The sequence below is a fragment of the Apus apus genome, chromosome 17 (genome assembly GCF_020740795.1).
Source record: "Apus apus isolate bApuApu2 chromosome 17, bApuApu2.pri.cur, whole genome shotgun sequence".
NCBI lineage: Eukaryota > Metazoa > Chordata > Aves > Apodiformes > Apodidae > Apus > Apus apus.
Genome location: NC_067298.1, coordinates 365,707 through 390,028, shown reverse-complemented (window position 1 = coordinate 390,028; position 24,322 = coordinate 365,707). Strand labels below are relative to the sequence as shown.

Below are 24,322 nucleotides of genomic sequence, written 5' to 3'. Positions count from 1 at the left end.
CACAACCCTGCAAGCACATGGGAATAACTGTGAAGCCAAGTGTGGCTGTTTTCACAGAATCACAGCATATTAGGGGTTGGAAGGGACCTCTGAAGATCATTGAGTCCAACCCCCACTGCTGGAGCAGGACCAAAAAAACCACACACAACTAGAACAGAAACATCACTTTTCTAACGTCACTTCAGCTGACACCTCAGCAGTCAGGATTCCTCTGTGGATGAAGCTTGAACTGAATCCTCCACAGAAGCATCCTTGAGGAGATGCCCCTCCCTGGGGTCAGGAAATAGAACTATTTTGGCTCTTGGGGTGTACTCAGGAATGGGCCAACCCCAGTACTTGAAATTTTGCATCTCCCAGTTGTTTTTTATGCAGGGGCTGTGTCTGCTGCCCCTGTCCCCTGGTCAGCATCTCGTTGGACCCGCAGCATTGCAGTCCTGGGCTTGCAGAGGGCAACAGAGTGATGCGTCACCCTGCAAACTGGTTACAAGGAGGCAGCAGAGATGCTGTAAGGGGCAAAGTCCTGTCCTGCTGCTGTGCATCTCCAGTGGGGACAGTGACAGCTCTGGGGTGCCGCATCCAGTCCCTTGCATGATGACCCTGGGGCCATGAATGCCTTAAAAGACACAGTAGAAGAGCAAAAAATAATCTGTTTTTTTGAGTCAAACTCATCCTGAGCTGGTGTAGGGGTCTGCATGGGACAAGGGAGAAGATACTCAAAGCTCCCCCATCTCCTGCGTGATCATGTCTTGATGGTTCTCTGCCCAGAGGAACACTCCCTGAGGTGCCCCTGCTGGTCTGACCCTCCAGCTGAGCTGTAAAACCCCTCCTGTATGTTCCTGTTTCCCTTCCCACCCAGCTAGTTCCCAACCCACCTCCCCCAGTCACCCTTGGAAAGCCCAAAGCACCCAGCTGGCTTTATCTCCTTCCAGAGCCAAGGAAAGAGGGTTGGAAGCTGTGGTCCCTCAGCACAACTCCTAAACAGGATCTCCCTGGCTGCCTCCTTTGTTTCTCTTAGGTACAGATGAGTACCCTCCACAGTCCTGCCATCTCTCTGGTGTCAGGGAAGATGGAGCTGTTGTAGGAGAGGGTGTGGAGGGAATGAGAAAATTCAGGAGCACAACTAGGCAGGAAATGTGGTGGTAATGACACCAATCCCAAAAGGCAATGGCATGTGGATGAGATAACTCTGAGTGGACAGTATGTGTCTGGAGCTCCCTTAGGACATGGATACATTGCTCGTTCCTTGCATCCCTGCCATGCAGGTGAGACCTGCTTGGCCACTGCTGACAAGGGGCTGGACTCCACCAGTGAACTTGGAGGCAGGAGCCTGCCTAGGAAAGGGCCCTGGGATATGGTTACCACAAACATCTGAGATCCTCCCCTGGCCCAGGCCATGCTCTGACTGCTCCAGCCTACAGCTTCCTACAGAAGAACATCACCTACTAGTACCCAGCTGTGTATAATTTTTTAGATTATGCTTGCAAAGGAGCAAGCCTTGTTTTGCTCATAGTAGCCCAGTGTAAGGAGGGACACAAAGCCAGGCCGTGGTGGACTGAGGGGACCTTGCAGCTTTCCTGGCCAATACCCCACGTGCTTTCATGGCTGACTTTTGTTTTACATCTGTGACGTGTCTGTGCATGTGGTCAGGCAGCTGTCCTATGACTGAGCTGGTGACCACAGCCCTGGGCCCACATACAAGTCATATTCCACACTGGGGCTGAGGTTGTCAGACTTATTTTTGGTGTGGAGCAGGATGCAGTTTGGGTTTGACATGTACTAGGCACCTGTGGTGGTTCCCAGGCACCCACCTTGGGTCCCTGCCTGGGGCAGCAGAAGGTGCTCAGGGCCCATAAGTGGGTGGTCACATGTCAGGGAGAGGCTGTGAGGGGTGGCAGGTGGAAGGCAGGAGGTGACATGCACCTTGGGCACAAGCTGGAGCACAGAAGGGTCAAGTTAAACATAAGGAAAAACTTCTTTATTGTGAGAGTAAAACAGCACTGAAACAGACTGCCCAGAGTGGGTGTGGAGGCTCCAGCCCTGGAGACATTCCAAACCTACCTGGACATGTTCCTGAGGGATCTACTGTAGGTGATCCTGCTCTAGTAGGGGGGTTGGATTACATGATGTCCAGAGGTTCCTTCCAACACCCAGCACTCTGTGATTCTGTGATGGGGCAGCCACAGCTTCTCTGGGCAACCTGTGCCAGTCTCACCACCCACAGTGTGAAGAATTTCCTCCTAATGTCCAACCTAAATCTCCCCTCTTCCAGTTTTAATCCATTCCCCCTGGTCCTCTCACTACAAGAGGTCCCTCCTCAGCTTTCCTGTAGTCCCTTCAGGTAGTGGGAGGCCACTATGAAGTCTCCCAGTCCGTGGTGTGGCATTCGCCCATGGTTCCAGTGGTCCCAGGGAGAGTTCTGCCCTGTTTCCATCGAGACTCATCCAGGTTTGAAGCCTGCTGGGGTGGCCATCCTTATGGATGTGGCAAGGGGGCAGTGCCCATAGACACCCACTCCAGTGCCTCCTCCCTGAGTGCCAGTTTCCCAGGGGGTGGCCTGGCTGCTCATGTCCTTTTTGTCCCCTAGAGGTGGAGTCAGACATCCTGCGCCGTGTCCGCACGCTGCTGCGGGAGCTGGACGGGCACCACCCCGCCTGCCAGTGCAACCGAGGTAAGGAGGACACCTCTCCATCTGTGCCAGGGTGGGGGGACAAGGGGTGGCCTCACCTCCCTGGTGTTGTTCTGCCCTTTTGAAGCTGCTTCCGGAGGAGCTAAGTCCTTAGTGAGCTCCTGGGGACTGACATGCACCAACCTCAGCAGCTTCCATCCCTCTATGGAGCTGTTATATCCTTTACACCCCTCACTTGCCCAAGGGACCCAGCATGAGGTGGAATGTCAAATGCTAGAGTTGGTGCTGCTGGTCCCAGCTCTGACACTGACTCACTGCACAGCCTTGTCCAGCTCACTTCACACCCCTGAGCTGGAGTGTCCCTGTCCCTCCCCACGGGGATGTCACTTTGCCACACACTGCCTTGTTGTAGAGACAGCTGAAATCCCATTACAGTTTTGGAGAAACAAACTTGACATCCATTGCCCTTATTTGCTTTTCTGCACCACCCCCACCCTCCAGTCCCAGATCTCTAGGAACTTTTTCCAAAGGTTCTCCAGTGTCAGAAGTACAGTATGACAGTGCTGCCTCCTGAATCAAGGCAGCAGGATGACTTGTCCCTTGCAGACGCCAGAGAAGCCTGGGTTGGCTCTGATAGTGATGTCAACATTGCATCTCAGTGGGTGATTTTTTGCAGGAACAGAGCCCATACCTCCTGATTCCTCTGTGAAATGCTGCCTCTGATCCTTTGCTGCTCTGCTGGGCAAACTGACCTCTTTCTTGGCTTTCACTTCTCAGGGATGCTGCGATGGACCCTGCATAAAAAAATCGACCAGAATCCCAGTAACAGCTCTGTCCTGGTCAGAATCCTGGTGAAGGAGTTGGAAAGGGTGAGTGTCACCTCAGAGACATACTCTGAATACCAGGATTAGCCCCTCTGTCGCATGTACCCTGCTGCATGGCCCAGGGGAGCAGAGGGACGGGGACTCAACTGCACGTGCAGGGCTTTGCCTCCCTCCTGGGGCATCCTGGGCTTGAGATGGATAAAGTGTTTTTAGGGACCTTGAGCCTGGCTGGGGATTGTGGCTCATAACACAGAGTGAAAAAGTCTGTGGGACTCCAGGGCAGAGCTGTACGTCCCCATCTGATGGCTGCAGGGACCTGAGTTTGCCCCAGAAGTGACAGTGAGCCATGGGCAGAGCAAGAGCCTCCCCAGGCTCCCCAGTGCCCCAGCAGCCAGCCTTTGCAGATTGCAAAGTCCAAAACACTTCCGACCACCCCCAAATCTCCCTCATCCCACCCCAGCCAGCCGGAGTTGCAGGGAGAGTGGAAATTCCTCCCCTGTGTCACTCATTTCCTCCCCAGAGGGTGTCAGTGCAGAAACATCTAGCCCAGCATCCTGTTGTGAGCGCATCCAACAGAAACATCAAGGTGGATTTTCTGTTTCATTGCTTTGTCTTGTCATTTTCTGGCCTTGTGTAAACCTTTAGCACCCTCAGCAGCTTGGTTTGTGGTAAGGTGAGATGTTACGTGTAGAAGTGACACCTTTTCTTTCATATGAGCCTGCCTCATTTTCCCCAGTGCCCTTTCACTGGGGTACAGGGAAGAAGAGCCCATGTCCCCCCTCCACTTCCTCCTCCCCACCCAGGGAATGAGCCCCTGCTGCTCGTCCTTTCTGCAGAAACCTCCTCACACCATTTTCTCTGCATCTTTACTGTTTCTCCTTTCGAGCTGAAAGTATGGAGCATTGCTCAGCTCCCTTGTCCTGCCAACTGCTGCTCAGCCCCAGGGTGGCCAAACACCCTCTGCAGAAGCTGTCACCTCCCTTAGCACTCCCATGTCACACATTTGAACTGTCTCAGCCCAGCATGGACCCCTGTGCCCACATCTCAGGACCCCTGCATCATCCCAGCGCTGTGAGCATCCAGCAGTTATTCCTAGTATTTGTTTCCTGCCTTCCAAGCAGCTCTGAGGCCATTTGCAGGCTGTCACTCTCCAGGCTATGGCAGTCTTGCTTCCATCAGTGCCTGGCAGAAGGATCTTTTGCAAAGCCAGCTAGACTAGAACACCCACATCACCCTTGGTTATGGATGCAGGAACACCCCCCACCGAGGGCCTGAGGTCTTGTCAGTCCCTCCTATTGTCCTATTATCACTCTGCTACTCTCACCTTTCCTTGCCCAGGAGGGATGTCAGGCCTCTTTCTAGTTCCCTCCATCTTCCTGAAGCTATGGAAAATCAGTGTCACTTTTTTTGTGAGGTTTTTCATTCCTCTGGTACTGCAGCAGCTCTGAACAGTCAATACTAACCCCAGATGATTATTGAGCCATTTCATGCTTGAGTTCCTGCAGGGCTCTGGGCAAATATCAGCTGTCTTATTTCAGTATTATTGATGTTACTGATAATTTCTAAAGCTTTGCTCTCATCAGTTCCATTTAACTTGGATCCATCAGCACAGCAGCCATGGAGAAAGGTGCTGGAAATAGCCTAAAGATGGAAACATCTTCCCCAGGTTTATCCAGGGGCATTCACTGGAGCTGTCAGTTAGAGCCAGACTGCAGGGAGAGGCCAGGGCTGTGTCAGCTTGAGCATCCATCTGGCTTCTCACAGGCCAGGATGGGGATGCAAGAGCATCTCTCCTCCCTGTCCATTCTGGTTCCACACCCACCAAATGCAAGAGGTTTTTTCCAGAGTGTTTCCAGTGGTTCTATATTTTCACATTAATTTTTGCAACAGAAAGCAGAGGTTTTTGCAGAAACTGACCTCCCTAACGAGCTCAGCTAGAAGCTTTTTTTCTCTCTCTCCCACCCTGACTGCTGCTAATGTGCTTGACAGCTCTTGGTGTGCAAACCATGCTCTCCCAGCAGCTCCAGAGCTTTCATGTTCCCCCAGCAGCCTCCAGCCCTGTGATGCACTGGTGGCCATGGCAGACTGGTCTACCCTCCCACACCCTTCCCAAGGCTTGGCTGACATGGAATGCCCACCAGGCAGGACCTGTCTGCCTCAGGGACACCCTGATGGCCTGTGGAGGGACCCTCAAACTCCACCTTGATCTGGGGAGTATCACCCTTCAGCCAGCAGAATTCCTGAGCTCTCCCTGTGTGCCTGAGCCGCTGGGCAGCTGGGACATCCCGGGGATGCGGTGGTTCCTCCAGCCCTGGTCTCCAGCACTGCCCATCCCAGCACCCAGCTGCTGCCTGCCCTGACTGTGCCTTCTGGTCCCACAGGCAGAACGAGGTGACTTCAGACATTACATCATCCCCTTGCTGCACACACTGATGTACACCTTGATCAAGGTAACTACCACGGGCTGGGCTGGGGCAAGGTCCAGGGACATAAGAAGCCACTGGAGGGGTCACCTGAAGGCACTCAGCACCTATTCCTGTGCTGAAATATCCCAGTACCTGTCCAGCAAAGCCCTGGGACTGCCATGGGTGGACTCAACCATGCATTTCCCAGCGTGTTGTTTGCTGGCTGAGACATCCATGACATGTATCGGAGTGACAGGTCCTTCCAGGTGACTCCCTCCTCCGGAGGTGCTTAGGTGCCTGATGGTGCAGGAAGCCACAACCTGGCAAAAACATGTGCCCACAGCCCTTCAGCAGCTGTTGCTGGAGGTTTCCAAACCATTGTAGGGCCTGGTTTTGCTTCATATGTTGCATTTAAATCCAGATTTAATTTGTTGTAGCTCTGTGCCCTCCCACCCTGGGCTGTTTTGGGCAGAGCACAGTTAGGGATCAGTGCCTCCTTATCCCCCCTTTCTCTCTCCAGGCTCCCTGCATCTCTGAGGAGCTCTGTGGCAGAGTGTATGACTTTTGTAAGAAGCTGCTCACCCTGCCCAAGCCTTTCTGCACCATTGGCTTGGACTATGCCATCAGGCTGAAGATGGAAAGGACAACACCAGGTAGAAGGCTGCTCTGCTCTGCTCTGCTCTGCAGGGCATGGTAGATGGCTGGGGTACTCAAGCAGATGGCAGTGGGGGTTTTGGGGCAGTTTCTATACCTGAGATGGTCTTTACCTAATGAAATCAGCTGTGCCAGGGATTTCTGCAGGGAGCTGGCCAAACTCCTGGGTGTCTTAGGGATAAATTTGGATGTAGGGTTCCCCTTTCCTGATTTCAGGCTCCTGAGCCTTAGTTGCTAGCAGAAAACCTTGGGGTCCTCCTGCTGCCTGTGTAGGCACCACCACAGTGGAGTCCAGCTAGTCTAAGGCAGGTATAAATACACCCTCTGTGTATATGGGAAACAGGCTGCTTATGCTCCTAGCCTGGCCAGCTCAGGGAGTTCTGTGGAGGTCTCCTTTCTGTAAAGTGAAGTCTTCATCTGGGATTGAGTTGCAGGCTGTCCAGCATGGGCTCTTCCTCCATGACCTGCTCATCACGTTTCAGACACATCAGTAGTTTCTGCAGAGAACAGTCTCTTTTAGAAAGCAATCCATGGGACAACTCTATGTTCCTTTTTCTCTGTGTTGCTCATCAAAGTTCTTGTTAAAGTTTTCTTTAATGAAAGTCTTTAAAAACAGTCTTTTAAAACAGTGCAAGGTGCAGACACCTTTTGAGGAGGAGGTAAAATATGAGAAACCTGGTGGGAAATTAGAGACAAAAGTGTCAGTCTTGCTAGTCTCAGCTCATCACCCTTCCCCAGTACAGGGCTCCAAGTCTTGCCTGATTTCTGGTAAAAGAAGGATTCAGTGTGGAGAGATGAGGATCTCCAGCAGGGCTTCTCTCAGAGTCCCACGAGGTTCAAAGGTGATTGCTCCTGAGCAGTGCAGGGTGGATGTATCTTCCCCACAGCGGGGTGAGGGTGAAGTACATCTATCCTGATTCAGAAACGTGTTGTGCTCTTCGTAAACACTCAGACACTGTCCCTTGACTTGGCCCTGGGAACAGAGGTGGGAGCAGGGTGCTTCCTCCTGCTTCCAACTCTGCTCCCAAGCTCATAATCCACTAAACAAAGGAAGGGGAATACAGGAAGTAGTCCTTGAATAGAAGGAGTTTTCTTTTTATGTAGCACAGCCTAGCTTTGTCCTTGACTATTTTTAACTCTGGGCCCAGTCCTTTGCTCTTGTTGTTTGCCGACTTGGCAGGCCCACCACCAGCCTCTGCAACCAGGACCAGTTGTGAGTTGTTACTTCCCATGCTATGACTCCTGTGTGTTTATCTTCTTGAATTCTCCAGGTATGTTGTACCAAAGAATGGTCATTTCTGAACAAAGTCTCAAAAGTGACCCCTACCCTTACCAGGAAAAGTGAGTAGTGCCTCTTTGAATGGGTTGTTACTTTTATTTCTTGTATCATCTCACAGCGAAATCTGTTCTTTTCCTGCACTCTGAATTAATGTCAGATGGACCAGACAATTTGGACATAAGCCAGGTGGCAACACATGTTCTTAGGGCACACGATTTGGTGGCATCCAGAGCCTTGATAAGATGAGCTTTGTGTTGGGAGGAGCACGTTCCTCCCATGTGTCCTGGTTTATTTCTGTCACTCTGGAAATGGAGGGGGGTCCCTTGATTGGGAGACAGGGCAGAGAAGAGGAATATCAGCAGCTACCCTTTTTCTCTGCATGAGGAGCAGTTTGCCCAGGGAAACTCTGGATTCCCCATCCCTGGAAGTGTTGAAGGGCAGTTGGATGGGGCTTGCAGCAACCTGATCTAGTGGGAGGTGTCCCTGCCCATGTAAGAGGGAGTTGGAACTAGGTGGTCTTTAAGGTCCCTTCCAATCCAAACTGTTCTGTGGTTCTATGATAATAGATGGGCTGCTCATGCCAGCCCTGATGTCATTAACCAGGAGTCCTCGTCCCATCCCTGGCAGGATTTTCATCTTTGCTGACCCAGATCTGCTCTCTGAAGCCATCTGCAATGCACTGGTCACCGACATGGAGGCGGCTCAGGTGTCCCAGAGCCCCCAGGCTTGCATGTGCTATGTGATCACCCATGCCCTGCAGGCAGCCCTGGGCGAGGGCTGCAACAGCACCAGCTTGAAGCGAAGCCTTCAGGTAACTGGCAGCACTTCTGTGGCACCACATGTGGTTTTCCCATGGTCCTGCTTTTGCTGGGCACTCGGACTGAGGGAAGGTTTTTTGGCAAGTGGAAAGGACCCCCTCAGCTCCTCACTGCTGGTCTACATCCCCAGTGTTATTTGCAAGGCTGGGCTATGAGCAGAGCTGGTGTTAAACTAGAAAAATGCTTCAAATACAAAAGAGTTGCTGCAGATGGAGCCAGAGGTTTTGAATCTCTCGCTGGAGTCTTCAGTTTTGCACACCAAAGCTGTGCTCTGTGGCTGAAATACAGGCTCCTCTGTGAGCCGCTGGCCAGTGCAAAAACATCTCAGCCCAAATGTTTCAACCAATTTTCTCTAAAGCCTCCTTCTAGTAGCTGTGGGGCCACAGTAAGAGACGAATGTCTGGTTCAGGAAGGCAACTTTGCACGGTGTCTCAGTGATTTCCACTCCAAGGCACCTTTGTGTTGCTGCTGTCCCCATCTCCCAAGGGTCACTTGAGCTGCCAGCTCTGCTGCTGACTCCCTGAGCTCAGGGAAGCCAGGAGCACAGTGTCCATCAGCTGCAAACCTGCCAGAAAAAAGCTTTAAGCAGACAGTGAACCCAGCATCTCTCCTCCCGCCTTTCTCAGGAACAGGACAACATTTTTGCACTCTGCTGGCAAACAACAACTTTTTCACAGCTCACTTTCCCTCTTTCTGCCCTCTCCTGTGGACCTGCCCATGGAGCATCTCCTCTTTTCCCACCTCTGGGTGTTAATAGCTGCTCCTCTTGGCAGGACATGCCCATGAGCGATGTTGAGCACTGGTTTGGGCAAGTGGTGACAGCTGTGGAGTGTGCAGGAGGTCAGGGGAGCACAGGCCGCAGCCAGCACACAGCCAGGATGGAGAAGATTTACCACGATGTCCTCAGCTCTTGCCCAGCAGGTGAGCTCCTGGCCAGCCATGAACTGTGGGTTAAGGGAGCCGTGCAGGCTGCCAGACTGCTGCCTCTCTGCCATGTCTTCACCATTGCATCCATCCATCCATCCATCCCTCCCTCCCTCCCCAGCTCCTATCTTCCACTACTTTAGCAGCATACATCACCAGGATCAGGTCCTTGTAGCCTGGCTCCTTGCAGTGGCCTGGTGTCCAGTATGGGAACTTGCCTGTGGCAATGGAAGGCAAATATGTCGATCTCTGCTGCTAATTCAGCTGCTGTGTGGCCCATGGAGAGGTCTCTATTGTTGGCAAAGGGTGCCATAGATGTCAGCTGGGGGAGGTGGGACAGACTCTCCAGTGCTCTGCTGATGTAAGATACATCCTGTCATGGCCTAGACTGGGGAGATGCTGTTCATCACTCCCTGAAACTTCCTTGTTCTCCTGTAGTGGGTGGTGGTACTGCCATCTCCTTCATTACCCTGGCAATGCTCTGTTCCAGCTAGTGCCATTGGGGCTACAGGGACTATAACAAATGTCCCCATCCATCACAGCTCCTCACACAAATCTGAGGCAGGCCAGAGGGAAAGGGGGTCATGCTTCCATCTTCCTGGCTACTCCTGGTCCCTGAATCCTAACCTCCTCCCCAGAAAGAGCTGAAGACTGTTTCCATGCAAGATACGGAGAGAAGCAGCCAGTGGTGCAGGGAAAGGAGTGGGGCCATCTCCTTTTGGTGACAGTGAACTATTCAATTGTCCCACTGCTTCTCACAGAGCCATAATGGGTTAAAAATAGCTAGTGATGGTGGGGTGAGAGAGCTCTCCTGTGTCTCAGCTGAGATTGCCAAGGAAGATCCTGTCACACATGTTGGAGACCCTGTGCTAGAAGAATGTTTGTTTATGCTGCAGTCCTTCTGAGCGGCAAAGGTTCTTCACTTGCCTGTTTCCTCATCTTCATTTCTCCCTTTAACTGATGGTATAGGTACCTTCTCATGGCCCAGTCTGTGAGAGCAGAGCTCTGTGATTGCAGCCTCAGGTCTGGCCAGAAGATGACATGGGGGGCGAGCCCTTGGGGTCAGCACAGGCCATCTCAGCCCATGTCCAGCACATCACCAGCAGGGGTTCATGCACCCACTCAGGAAAGCTGTCTGCTCCTGTGTGTGACAAGCATCCTTGTTTCCCCCAGGTGATGCTCCCTTGGGAGGGTTGCAGGGTACCCCTCTGCCCAACCCCAGCTTCAGCTTTCACCTCTGGACAGAAGACGACCAGCTCTGTGAGTGCTCTGGATGACTGTGGCAAGTTTGGGAGGTGCCTGAGGCTGAGAAGTCTGTGCACAACCTGTCATTTGGCCCTGACTCTTGGGCAGCGAGCTTCATAACTATCACCCAAGGGCCAAGCTTGGGGGAGCTTGTGCTGACTGCACCAGCCTTCCTTCTGTGGGGTGTCAGGCCAGAGTGGGGGGCTAGGGGACAGAGGGGGGAAGGAGATGAGAGGGGGACCCCTGGAGGACAGGCTGCAGCAGGATGCACCTGAAGTGCTTGCTCTGAGTTATATTAAGCTCTCTTCATGGTGCAATGTGAAATGGGACTGAAGGATGGACTCCTCTTGGACCTGCTGGTGGAGATACCAACACTCTGGTTTGTGTGAGAAGAGAAGAGCTGGGACAGGGCTCAGGCAGGTTTTGGTTGTATTTCCCATAGGGAAGGAACTGGTGCTATTTATCCGCCCACTGTCACACACCTGTGAGCCCAGCTGCCTAAGCCAGGACCTGGACAACTTTGAGATCCCAGACATCGTTTCAGACTGCGAGTGCTGTCAGCAGAGCCGCTTCTCCGTGCTCTCCACCGACAGCGGCATCGAGCGGGACCTGCCCGCGGCGCCCGAGGAGCCCTTCAGCCCCTGCAGCACGGAGACCGAGCAGTCCCGGCTCCAGAGGAAGGGTGGCATCAAAAAAAAGCCATCACCGCTGGAAGGCGTGGCTTTCCTGCAGGCTGGCTGCAACGGTCCTGGGGTGAAGTCCCCGGCAAAGCCAAAGAGGAAACCAGGAATTCCTCCGGAGCCTCCAGCCCCACTCCAGAGGCTTCACACTGCCCGCATCGTGCTGCTGGGGGATGATCGGATCCTGGGGCGCCTGGCCCAAGCCTACCACTCTCTGAGGTGGCCACAGCCTCCTTGGCTCTGAGGGCTTGGGAAAAGGGAGGACAGAGCTGGGGTTTGTTCTTCAGCCTGTTGAAGCAGCCAGGATGGCTGGGGGTGGGTTTGGGGATGTCTCAGTGTTACCTAAGACAGGATGGAACCTGGGGTTGCTCAGCCTGGAGAAGAGAAGGCTTCAGGGAGACCGTAAAGCACATTCCAGTACCTGAAGGGGCTCCAGGAAAGCCGGGGAGGGGCTTTGGACAAGGGCAATTAGCAACAGAACAAGAGATAATTACTTTCAACTGTAAGAGGGGAGATTTAGGTTACACATGAGGAGGAAATTCTTCACTCTGAGGGTGGTGAGACCCTGGCCCAGCTTGCCCAGAGAAGCTGTGGCTGCCCCATCCCTGGAAGTGTTCAAGGGCAGGTTGGATGGGGCTTGGAGCAACCTGGTCTAGTGGGAGGTGTCCCTGCCCATGCAGGGCAGGTTGGAACTGGGTGATCCTTAAGGTTGCTTTATACCCAAACCAGTCTGGAATTCTATGATGCTATGAAATCATCCATCTTAATTGGCTGCATGCATCATTTGGCTCCCTTGGTCGAAATGATGCACACAGGGAGTTTTATCTCTTCTGTCCATGGAATGGGTTAAATGAACAATAAATGAGGCATGATCTTTTCCTGTGAAAAATGGAAAAATCCTAAAGAAAAGCTGTTTTCCAGCTGCTCAGCCAGGAGACCGATGTGGGATGGGTCTGGGTGATGGTACAGGCAGCCTGGGGAGCAGAGCTGGGTTCAGAGGAGACTGCAGATCCTAGCTGAGAGGCAGTCTGCAGGATGCCCCCTACCTCTGTCATCTCCCCTTTACTGGATTTGAGAATGCAGGGATAGTTCTGCTATCCTGTCTGAGCAGAGGAGGGCATGAGCACCTGTTGCAGAGCAGCTGTGGTCTCCTGGCACTGCCCAGCCTTGGCCAAGTGCCATTTTCCTCTACCTTCCCCTTGTGACATGGCTATTTATTTTTCCATTTCAAGGAAACGAGAAACACGGCGAGTTTTCCTGACTCCCAGGCTGAACCTGCAATTCTACTACATCCCAGTGGTGACAGGGCAGCCAGACACCTTGGCCGCTGCGGTGAGTCTGGGCTCAGGAGCTGTGGCGCTGCCTCCTGCTGCCGGCAGCCGAGGATGTTTTTGAAGGAAGAGCAGAGGGGGTTACAGGAATTCACGTCTATTAATGTCTGGTTCCTAGAACCAGGAGAATGGGAGCCAAGATAGGGTGGCCGAGCTCGGTTTGCAGACTGACTCCAGGAATTCATAAGCTCCAGAGACATGCAGGTTGATCCGACCACCCCAACAAGGGAACAGCCGCAGCCTGGAAATGGTTTTGCTGCTGTGCCCCAGCTACAGGAGGATCGAGGGATCTTTAGCAATGGACTTGCTTGTCGTAGGAGAAGTGGTCACCTTTCACTGAGGGTTTTGCCTGCTTGATTGTGGGCCCAGTTTTAGTTCTGCAAGCTTGCCTTGGGCAAATCTCTTCCCCCTCTGACAGCCTCGAGACAGCTATAAATAAACAGTTGCCCTTCTCTCAAGATTTTAAACTGCCCCAGAGCTGGCTGGGAGTCATGACAAATGTGCCCTTATAAAAATGAGTATTTCTTATTTTCATTCTTCATTTAATTTTTTGTTCTTGGGCACCTGCTAAGTGAGGTCTGTGAGAAATGTTTTGCCATCTTCTCTGGACCAAGCAGGAAAAGGGGAGGGTTGGGGGAGCTGCTCACAGGGCATTTGTGCCTCAGCCCCTCTGCCTCCTCTGTGGCTGCTGGTATATTGAACTAAGGTATTACTCCAAATGTGTGTTCCTCCTGCAGGACCACGCTGCCACCGGACAAGAGGATCTCTGTGAGGTGGCCAGGTACCTGGGCAGAGCCGACCCGTGGTATGAGAGCAACATCAACACGCTGTGCCATGTGATTCCCAAGCTGGCCACCATGGTACGAGGGGAACCTTCCAGCCTGGTCCCTTTCCCAAACACATGCGCAGTACCTGAGGATGAGCTAGTGCCCTGCAGGGCTTCTCTGTGCCACAGGTAGAGGCTTTCTCCCTGCAAGCCCCCCCAAGGGCTGGGAGCCAGGAAGATGCCTGTGTGGCTGCCACTGTCCCAGCCCACAAGACTAATTTGCTGTGATGGGTTTTTTTGGTCAAGGGACAGGAAGTGGCTGTTTTCAAGAAAGAAAATGTAAATTAGGCATTTGCTGAAATATCCCCAGCTCTCTTTTCCTGGCAGCTTGAGCCACCGTTGATAGCTTAGAAGAAAAGGCTGGCAGGTGGGCACAAGACTTTGCTTCTCCCAGTGGCTTTGGCTTGTTGTGGCAGAGCAGCTCAGTGCTGCCCTAGTTGACAACTCATTGCTGACAGTTTTATCTAGGAAGGCATGAGGGTTTGTGGCAGCGTTTTTGAGAAGTGACTGTGACTGATCCATGATCTGATTTGTCCTCCCCAGCCTTCCTCTCCGAGCAAACATCTTGTGACTGACCTGTTCATCACTGATGTGATCGCCTACTATGTCCGCATGGGCATCCAGCCTGTCTGCTTCCAGGTCTACGCTGTGAAGGTGGGTGCCACATCTCCTGTCCCACAGCTCACGTGGCCCTGCAAGTGCTTGCAGAGCACCACTGCTGGCAGAGCTATGCAAAGTCAAAGAGATCTGGGGGCTTTTGGTAGATCTAAGCCTGGATCTCCATGCTCCCCAGCCCACCTTCTCCTTGCCAGGCTCCTGGATCTATAGACTCCCTGTAGCACAACTCAGCCAGAGTCAGTGATCTCAGGGAGGCTATGTCAGGATCACACAGGTCAGCAAAGTGACCTTTGGGATTACCCTGTAAGGACCCAGATTTCCTGCTCTGCTGGACTCAGGTTTGCTCAGAGCTCTGGGCACCTCCTGCTGCATTAGATGCTGTGAGCAAACGAGTTTGGCTTTGTCAAAACCTTCCTGTACCTCACAGGGCTTTGCAGGGCTTCCTGAAACACCATTTTATTTATTTCCTGACAGCTTTCTCTGAAATGGTGTGTGATTGGGACCTGGCTTTTGATACAAGACCAAAGAGCTGCTGTATTTGGTCATGTAACATCAGCCCCCCCATATCTGCTCCTCTGGCAGTTCTCCCCCTTCAAAGATGAGGCTGGCACTGATGCACATATTTCCTTTTAATCTACCCCTAGCCCATGTGGTAACTTATTGCAGCAGAGGCGCACCCAGTACAGCAGCAAACTGGCATGTGGTGCCACTGCAAAGATTTGGATGAACTTTGCTAATGACTAGTAGAATATCACCAGGACTTGAACTATTACCTTGTGGTTTATAAACACCTGGAGCACCAAGTCCTGGGGATTTGGGGTTTTTTGGTGAATTTTTATTCCACTCATTTCTCTTCCAAGACAAAAATCAAAAGCAAGCGAGAGAGTGGGTGACTCAAACAGGGGAAGGGGAACTGACTCCAGATGTGGTTATCAGATAGCAACACCTCACCTACCCTGTTGTTACACTGGGTGTGATGCTGCTTCATCTGGAAACACTAAGTCTGTTTTGCCTTTTTGGTTAGGACCTTGCTGTTCCTCTTTGGCTGTAGTGAGTTTTCCTGGAAGTGAGGGTCAGCTCCCCCAGGAGTTGGACATAGGGCTTGTAGTGGCTAGGAGAGGTTCTCTGGGAATCTGCACATTTTCCTCAAAACAAGCCCATGAAAAGAAAAGAGTTAACAGGTTTGAAGTGACCGGTTGATTTAGGTGTATCAGATAGAAATCTCATGCCTTGAAGCTAAGCCAGCATCTGCAGCCAGGCCTGGGAAGCTGCTTGCCTCGACCTGAACTCCCTCTGGGTGGCTGGGCTGGGAACAGGCTCATCTGTGAGCATGCAGTGACACCCAGTGGCAGGGTACACTGCCCGTGGCTCTTCTGGCCAGGTCCCCCGGGCTTCTGCAAGGCCTACCATGCTCCTGGACTTCAGAAAGCAGAGCAAAAGCAGATCTGTCCATCCCACAGGCCTCTGACTACCATAATGAGGTCGTAGATTCCCTTTTATAAGGGGAGAGAACCTTTTGATGTGACAAGCCCATCTGAACTTCACAGGAGCACTGAAGGGGAGCTGTTCTTAGAGATTTTCTTCTCTTTCAGGTTTTCTTCAGTGACTCAGTGCAGGAGCCAGCTGAGGATGTATTCCTCACAGAGCTGCACACCCAGGTGCAGGACAGCATCCCCCACAGAGGTGTGTGCGCCCACCCAAGATGAGCCCTGCAGCAGGGGCTGCCATCCTGGGAGGGGGTTCTGCTGGCCCCAGTTCTCTCTCGCCATGTTCCTCAGCCTGTAGCAGTCAAGGCCATGCTGGGGGCAATATCCCTTGTTCCCTGATGAGCAGAAGGCTTCCCTAAATATCTCCATCTCCCTCTCGGGGTAATGACACCAGGCTAAATGACCTTATGGTCACTGGCTCTTGGTCTCAACCAGGTTTTGTATATTGTGCATTTGGTTGGCTCCAGGACCCTCTGAAGTTGGACCAGCACTGCATTTCTGTTGGGGAAACAAGGTGGGCAAGGTTTTGTTGGGAAAACAAGGATCAGTGCATCCCAGTGCCCAATCCAATGGATGTTTGCCATGTGGTTGTGCACAGACCCTCAAGTGAGTCCATCTTACTGTACTTGTTGAGTGCACGGAGCCTCAGCTCCCATAGGCCAGGAGAGAAGTGCCAGTGTGCCAGGCCACGACTGCTGTGTGACAGGGGGTGGCTTATCCCATGGGAAGACCACCTCTTCCAACCACTGACAGGTGAAATGAGTGAAACCTCAATCCTACCCGGTTCTCTTCTTGCAGAGTTAAGCATGACCAAGAGGAAAATGACCCTGGATGGCCCTGGCATAGATCTCACAGTAACATACAGAAAGGCAAGTGGGGCTCTTCGCAGCCCAAAATATCTCTGCTCACAGGGGTCCCCAGCATGGCACCAGTCTCCTAAAAGGAGTGCTCTGGCTCTCCTTTCTTCTGGAATTGCATTCCAGGAGAGGTCATGGTGAACTTTACAAGCCTGTTTTAGCTGACACTGCGTTAGTGAAAAGCTGCCCCTAGACCTCTCCATGTCTAAGCTTTCTGCCATGTGAATTACCAAAGCCTTTCCTGCAGGTTGTGCTGAGCAGCCGGGTGAAGGAGCTGGCTGTGTCCCTGCGCTCCACCGGTCTGGTGATGAAAACCATCCCTGCTGATGAGGCTGAAGGTTGGTTCTTCCTGCCTGGAAAAAAGTGAAGAGGGTTTGCTGAGTTTTCTGGTGCTCGACAGAGTAAATATGACCCTGGTTCTTAGTGCCAGTTGGTCCTGGGCTGTGGGGATTGAAACAGTTGTGGTTGTGTGTTTTCTCATGAATGATGTGCCTGGGCTCCCTGTAACGTGGGCTTCAGCATATCCATACTCTAGGCTTGGCAGCATTTTCCTTTTGCTGCAGCCTTCCTCTTTCATCTTACCCCTAGCACGGCCTCTGTGTTTTCCACCCTGAGCATCATCCCATGCAAACCCTCAGCCCATGGAGCTTGCTGGAGCCCTCCTTTTCTGCTGCGTTATGTATCCCACAGACCCCTGGCAGTGCAGCCAAGTGCAGGATCTGGCACCAGTCCCACACAAAGCTTATCTGAGGTCCTGCCATGGTCTAAAGTTAACACATTGCCTCTGTTGCAGACCTGGTGTGTCTGAATGTGAACATCACCGAAATCGTGAAGATCAACAACTTGTCAGGACGATCATTCTCAGTAAGTAGCTGTGGATGCTCCTGGCAATGGAGGACTTGGCTAATGTGTAGGAATCCCTTTCGGCAGTGGTGAAAGGGAAACATTGTGGGGAGGAGAAGGCTTTGGGGCCACCCTGCTCAGAGAGAGATTTGCAATTACTTTCCATAGAAAAGTCTAAATTTTTGAGCCAAAGCCCCAGATACCATCCCTGCTGGACAATGACACATTGAGACCTGAAGGACTAAGCTGCTGCTGGGCTGATTCTGTGACCCCAGGGACAAGTGGAGAAATAAGGCTTAGCCCTGGCATCATGGCTGTGTGCAGAAGGTCTGTAGTTTTGTGATCAACTCCATTGGCTTTACACCTCTAGCTGCAGTGCCTTCTCTAGCCCATGGGTTAATCCCCACAGAGCTCACTAGAACAGAGACCATTGGAGAAATATTTTAACAAAGCATAAACAAGAAACAGGAACTTCAGTGAAACTAATTACCAACTGAGAAAGGTCGATATGCAAGAGATGGGACTGAAGAAAAAAGATAAATGTCATAATTTGTCCCTTTCATACCCAGTAGGTACACATGACCCATCACCGTGCCGCTTCAGGAAGGGGAATGAGACACTCAGTGGATTCTTCCTTCTCTCTCCATCCAGGCTGTGGCAAACAGGTTGAAAACACGCTACATCCAAATCAGGAGCACAGAGCAGAGGCCCTTCACGGTGTGTCTGGACAAGGACAGCAGAAGAACCTACAGAAATGTGATCAGGTGAGAATGCCCCACACATCAGGCTCTGAGCATCTCACTGGTGACTTTGCATCCCTCCCTGGAAGGGCTTCCAAGGTAACAGAGCTGTTTCCCATGGAGTCCTAGTCCTGGTCCTCACACATGACAAAAGACCCATAGGCAAATACATTGCATATCCAGGGAAGGCAGGGCAGTGTGGTGCTCTCCTTGGCCTACCTTTGTGTTTTCAGGTGAGGCATTTTGTTTTGAAAAGCAAAATGTTTCTTCCATACTAAGTAAGAAGTTTTCATTAAGAAAGTGAAAGCATAGGTACCTGCTCATAGTAGGGTGGTTGGAACCTGATGACCTTTAAGGTCCCTTCCAACCTTAACCATTCTATAATTCTACCTCCAGGGACAAAATGAGATCTTAGACACTGAGATCAATGACACTAACCTAGGAGGAGCTGTGGACTCCTTCAAGGGTAGAGAGGCCTTACAGAGAGATTGGGATAGGCTGGAGAGCTGGGCAGTCATCAACCCAGAAGAGCAAGTGCCAGATTCTCCACCTGGGATGGGGTAATCCTGGTTATATGTACAAATTAGGGGGTGAGAAGTTGGAGAGCAGTCCCACAGAAAGAAATCTGGAGGTTTGTGTTGATGGCAAGCTGAATATGAGTCAACAGTGTACCCTGGCAGCCAAAAGGGCCAGCTATGTCCTGGGGTCCATCAGCACAGCAGAGTTGTCTGGTTGAGGGAGATGATTGTTCCAGTCTACACCACACTGGTGCAGCCCCACTCCGAGCACTGTGTGCAGTGTCGGGCACCTCAATATAAGGACATCAAACTATTAGAGTGTGCCCAGAGGAGGGCAATCAACATGGTGAAAGGTCTTGAGAGCAGCAGTTCCAAGGAGTGGCTGAGATCACTTGGTTTGTTCCACTGGAGAAGAGAAGGCTTAGGGGAGACCTCATCACAGGCTACACCTTCCTCCAGGGGGGCAGCAGAAGGGGAAGTGCTGATCTCCTCTCTCTAGTGACCAACAATAGGACACAAGGAAATGGGATGAAGATGCATTAGGGCAAGTTCAGATTGGACATTAGCAAAAAGTTCTTCAGTGGCGGGGTGGCTGGTCACTGGAACAGACTCCCAAGGGAAGTGTCCAGGGCACCAAGCCTGTCAGAGTTCAAGGAGCTTCTGGACAACACTCCTAGTCCTATGGCTTTGTTTTCAGTAGTCCTGTGAAGAGCAGGGAGTATGATATGATGATCCTTATGGGTCCCTTCCAACCTGAGATATTCTAGAATCTCCTTAATTACATAGTGGAGCTGATGCTCCCTGCACTGACTGCATTCCTCACTGGAGTATCTGAAACATATCATGGTGCCAGGGAGAGAATGCAGTCCTGTGAAAACAGCAGAGATCGATGTGTCTCTCATAGTTGTAGTGACATATGATGTGTTGGAAGTGAAGAGAGAGGGTCTGTGTTTCATGGTTTATGAGCTGTCTGGAACATACATAAAACGCAAATTTCTGAGAATCTAACTGAGCCAGGCAAAGAACACTGGTTTTGTGGTCAAACACTAATACACGTGAGTTGTTAAAGCATAAAAGCATCTGCACATCTTAGTATGACAACCCTTCCTCAGCCACCAGTGGAGAGACCTGATGTTTAGTCTGAGGTCAGACTCTGGCCCTCAAGGGCAGATTCACATGTGTAATAAATATATTCTTGTGCTCTTGCAGTGTGGAAGTGTCTCCTTGCCTAGAGCCCAGCTACTGCTTGCAAAAGACAAGGGCAATGAAATTCAGCCTGCCTGAAACAGAAGATGTAGGGCTTGTGAAATACATGCCCAAGTCTCTTCTGTTGCCTATCAACACATTTGCAGGCACTATCCAATGAAGAAAACAGGAAAAAGCTGGTGTGAGAGATGTATAATTGGGTCATCAGAAAGGAGATGGAAGAAAACACACTAAAAGCCACCAACAGTGCTTTTACAACTGTAATGGTGTAAAAAGCTGTAACAGCAGAGGTGGCCAGGGCTCAGGGAGGACAGCTGTGCCCTGCTGGCTGACAGCCATGACCACAGCTGACACCCCCCGCCAAGGGTGAAGAACTGAGCTTTAACCTTTTGCACAAGTCAGGAAAAACCTTTGAACTTCTCAATTTCAAGAAGACCGGGGAAAATACAGCTGAAGTGATAGTGCCTGCTCTGCTTGTGGATCACAGGGCAGTTGCTGTCCATAATATTTATCCTGGTGATGTGCCTGGTAGGGATCAGGGCCTGTTGTGCTAGGTTCTGCACAGCAAACTCTTCATTCTGACACAGAGTGATGTATTTGGGCAAACCAGCAATTATTGCCCAGCAATGGAGGACTTAGGAAACCTCGTTGTAAGCCTGACCACAATGGAGAGAGCATGTGTTTGACTCAGCTTCTGTGGAAGTGGGTGGAAAACCTGCAGTTGTTTCAGAGAGGCCACACAAAGTGGTGAGGAATGGTGTGAAACAGGGACATGGGGAATCCAAGACAATATTTGGCAGTGCTGGACAGGGCAGGAAGAGCTGAGGCTGCCTAGGCAGTGCTGTGGGATATGCTCGGCTGGGAATGGTATACATCTGCTTGAAGAAGAAACCTTGGAGCAGACAACAGAGGCTGCACAACGTCTCTTTGACGCTGGAGCTGTATCTTTGAGGCCACCTGAGATTTTGCTTGGCTTTGCTATGTAACCTCTCTGCATCTGGCCTGGAGCCTCAGGAGATCCAGTTGTGTTCCTCCAGTTGTGCATGCCAGAAAAAAAACACCTACAACCCCAGCAGCAGTGGACCTTCTCCATGAAGTCAGTCAGCAATACCTCTCCATCCCAGTCTGCTTTGCTACTTGGGTTTGATCTGTGCCTGCGGTGTGGGTACATGGCACGGTTTGACTCACAATCAGCAATTAAACCATATGCTCTTGATCCCCTCCCACCCACGTAGGGAAAGGAGAAAGAATAAGGAGAGAGAGACTTTCTGGACTGAAAACTAAACTAGACAGCTTTAATTAAATACTAATAATAAGAAAATATGTACAGTTATATACAAGTATGTTCAGGAATGTGCAAAACTATTGCCTCCCCCTACCCCCAGCAGCTCCCCCAGCATCTCCTGAGCTGTGAGCAGCCCCAGAATGTCCCAGAGCTGCTGCAGAGAGGGCAGAGCAGCCAGGAGCTGAGGGGAGAGGGATGAGGGGCAGGGATGCATGGGCCTGGAGGTCAATGGTGATGGATGGACAGAGTCCTCCCTGGATGCTGCCCATAGACAGGAGAGAAGGGAGGAAGAAACAGGAAGGGGCTGGACTTCGGTGATCCCTGACCTTATATCGAGTCTTACGTGTATATATTTGTACGGAATATCTCTACCCAAATTTGCTGTCCATCTAGTCCGCTCCTCCCTATGGAAGGGTTGCAGATACAACTCTTCTGCTGCTTTAGCATGCAAGCAGAGCAAAGTGTCCTTGATGTCTCAGCAGTAACATAACCATTCCAATGTTATCAGTCCACTAGCTGGAAAACTTGCTGCTAGTTAAAAGAGAGCTTACTGAAGAAAAAAAAAAAACAAAACAGTAAAAAGAAAAACAGCTTCATCCAGGCTCAAACCTGGACATTAATTTATTAGTGCCCAATATGGGGCTGTATATTTAGCCCAGGCTATAAATCTCACTCACTGGTGAACATTTAGAATTCCACTTCTGATGGGAGGAATCCCTCAGACAGCAATGGGCAACACCTCTGCTGAATATGTTGACAGGTTGAAAACTGAACAGACACTTTCTGCAATGTTTCTGCTGGACCTTTTTCCCAACCTGTAATTGTATATGTGGCATGCAGCCATGATCATACTGCTCTGTGTAGCTGCTCTAGTTACTGTTTAATGGTTTATCGACAGGACTACAGTCATAATCAACCATGTAATAACCTCTCTACTGATCACAGGGGTTTTGATACTGATCTGTATGGTGGCCCTATGTGTGTACAGAACAAATCCTCATGTGAACAGAAAGGTCTATGTTGGTAATGGCAGTAGCAGGTTCAGTTTTACTTCTCTGTTTTCTCTCAGGCTGAATCTCCCAGCTCTTGATCTAAATAGCGTTGTTTCAGTAGGGATGTGTCTGCTGAATGTTTATAATGTATTGTGCATGCTTAGGGTGAGGTGTTGTTCCACTCACTGCTACTGCCCCACAGGCAAAGCTGTTGCCACCACTGCTGCTGCTGCAAAGACCAAGGCCACTCCCACTCAATCCAAATGAGCAGAAGTTAAAGTTAATCCTGTGACGAGGAGCAAAGCAAAGAAACGGCCATCTGAAACCCCAAGAGCACGTTTAACAGTAGAGGACCCCTTTTTAAAAGTGATGTTAAAAGACGTAATTGAAGGAGCAGACACTTCTAACACAGATAAAGGAGCAGACCCTTCTCAAGCAGGTGGAGGAGCAGGCCCTTCTCAAGCAGATAGAAAAGCAGGCCGCTCTCAAGCAGATGATGACGATGATCTTGTCCAACCTTTCTCTCTGAAGGAACTGTGCCTCATGAGAAAGGACTTTACCCGCAATGGAGGTGAGCCACTTCTTTGTTGGTTGCTCCAATGCTTTGATGTGGATGAAAGAGAAGCCAAGCAGTTGGGATCTCTGGCCAGAGATGCTGGTATTGATAGAGCACTTGGTAGTAGGACAGGAACTACCACCCTGTGGGACTGACTTCTTTCAGGTGTAAGGGAGAGATACACCCATAAGGGTGACATTGAATGGCGCAGAAGCAGAACACCCACTCTTGAGAGAGCCATCATGTGTTTGAGAGAATTAGCTGTGTGAGAGGTGATCTATGATAAAAAGGGTTACATCCTGATGACGTCCTGTGCGACACACCCATGCGCCAGAAGTTTGTGCAGGCTGTACCAGCAGCATGTACCCATGTATTCTCCTTCATGGGATGTTTTGATGACAACAAAAGCCCAGCTGTGTGTGAATTGGCTTTGAAAGCACAACAGTATGGAGACATGATCTCTGATCCCCATCAGTTCCACACCTCAGCCATTGAACAAATGACTGACAGAAATAATAAGATGCCAGAGATGGAGAAACAATTTGCTCTTTTCACCAACGCCTCTTGTCATCTTGTAGGAAAGTGGAAAGCTGCCGTGTGGAGTCCTGCATGACTAGTTGCACAAGCAGCTGAAGGAGAAGGTCCATTTGCAGAGGTAAAAGCCATCCAGCTGGCTTTGGACATGGCCGAGCAAGAGGGGTGGCTGAAACTCTGTCTCTACACTGACTGGTGGATGGCAGCAAATGCCTTGTGGGGTTGGCTAAAGCAGTGGTAGCAGAACAACTGGCAGTGAAAAGGTAAAGGCTTCATCCTGGCTCAAACCAGGACAGTAAGAGATGTAGAAGAGTGGAGTAGTGCTCCTGGGAATGATGGATGTGCAGGATGCCTGCAAGGCTTCTCCATTCCTTTCCTCTGCTGCTACTACAGTGTAGAAACCCTACCCTGGTTTGCAGCAGGCTCAGACTAACCTGGCATTAAGGAGGGCCTTGGCTTCATTCCAATTTGTGGCTGACTGAAATAATAAAGAAACATATAGTGTGCATTTATTGACTTTGAATTTAGGGAGTCTCCCCTAAATTCATTGGAGGGAATTTGTCATTCTTTCTATGACACTATTGTTTTTTTATACTTTTGACTCCCAAATAACTTGTTATCTGAGTTGTCTTCACTCAGGGGTGCTTGCTTGGATCAGTAGCACAAAGAAAGTGTCCTTTAGCTTTGTGTATGTGCAGAGCAGCTCTTCCCAGTCACCTCTGGCTGTGACCAGTGGGCAGTCCCTGGACCCAGCTCTGTGCTACAGGGTGATGCTGACCAAGCTGCAGTGGCATTGGCAAACACTACTGTTTGCCCCAAAGGATGGGGATAAATCCACCCCTCTGTCCTATCTGTGCCAGCTCTGCCCGGCCATGGGGAGCTGCACCTCTGGAAAGTCACTTCTGTTTAACCGCTCACACTTGGAACAAGGAGGCTACCTCCTTGTATCCCAGTTTGGGTACTGGAGAGGAGCTTTCATTCCACAGAACTGCTGAGGCATTGTCTTGGCTGGTTCAGTCCCATGGAAACCTTTGCATTTCTTGCCACATGCACAAGGCTTTAGGGCTTCAACCC

General features: G+C 51.0%; 1 protein-coding gene across 2 annotated transcripts in view; it reads left to right on the top strand.

The window, feature by feature from the left end:
- Window positions 1–23,756, top strand: part of PIK3R6 (phosphoinositide-3-kinase regulatory subunit 6) — a 30,337-nt gene extending 6,581 nt beyond the window's left edge. The window contains exons 3-20 of one of the 2 annotated variants that reach the window (XM_051634986.1): window positions 2,585–2,668; window positions 3,404–3,495; window positions 5,832–5,900; window positions 6,376–6,508; window positions 7,781–7,850; window positions 8,416–8,599; window positions 9,380–9,527; window positions 10,704–10,790; window positions 11,218–11,674; window positions 12,688–12,787; window positions 13,524–13,646; window positions 14,156–14,266; window positions 15,823–15,913; window positions 16,516–16,586; window positions 16,822–16,912; window positions 17,368–17,438; window positions 18,069–18,181; window positions 22,361–23,756. In XM_051634986.1, the coding sequence (XP_051490946.1) occupies window positions 2,585–2,668; window positions 3,404–3,495; window positions 5,832–5,900; window positions 6,376–6,508; window positions 7,781–7,850; window positions 8,416–8,599; window positions 9,380–9,527; window positions 10,704–10,790; window positions 11,218–11,674; window positions 12,688–12,787; window positions 13,524–13,646; window positions 14,156–14,266; window positions 15,823–15,913; window positions 16,516–16,586; window positions 16,822–16,912; window positions 17,368–17,438; window positions 18,069–18,181; window positions 22,361–22,436 (2,171 nt within the window). In that variant the 3' untranslated portion in view covers window positions 22,437–23,756. Of the gene's footprint in view, window positions 1–2,584; window positions 2,669–3,403; window positions 3,496–5,831; window positions 5,901–6,375; window positions 6,509–7,780; window positions 7,851–8,415; window positions 8,600–9,379; window positions 9,528–10,703; window positions 10,791–11,217; window positions 11,675–12,687; window positions 12,788–13,523; window positions 13,647–14,155; window positions 14,267–15,822; window positions 15,914–16,515; window positions 16,587–16,821; window positions 16,913–17,367; window positions 17,439–18,068; window positions 18,182–19,884 lie in introns of both variants that reach the window. The other variant, XM_051634985.1, reaches the window with a different exon arrangement.
- The last annotated feature ends 566 nt before the right edge of the window (window positions 23,757–24,322 follow it).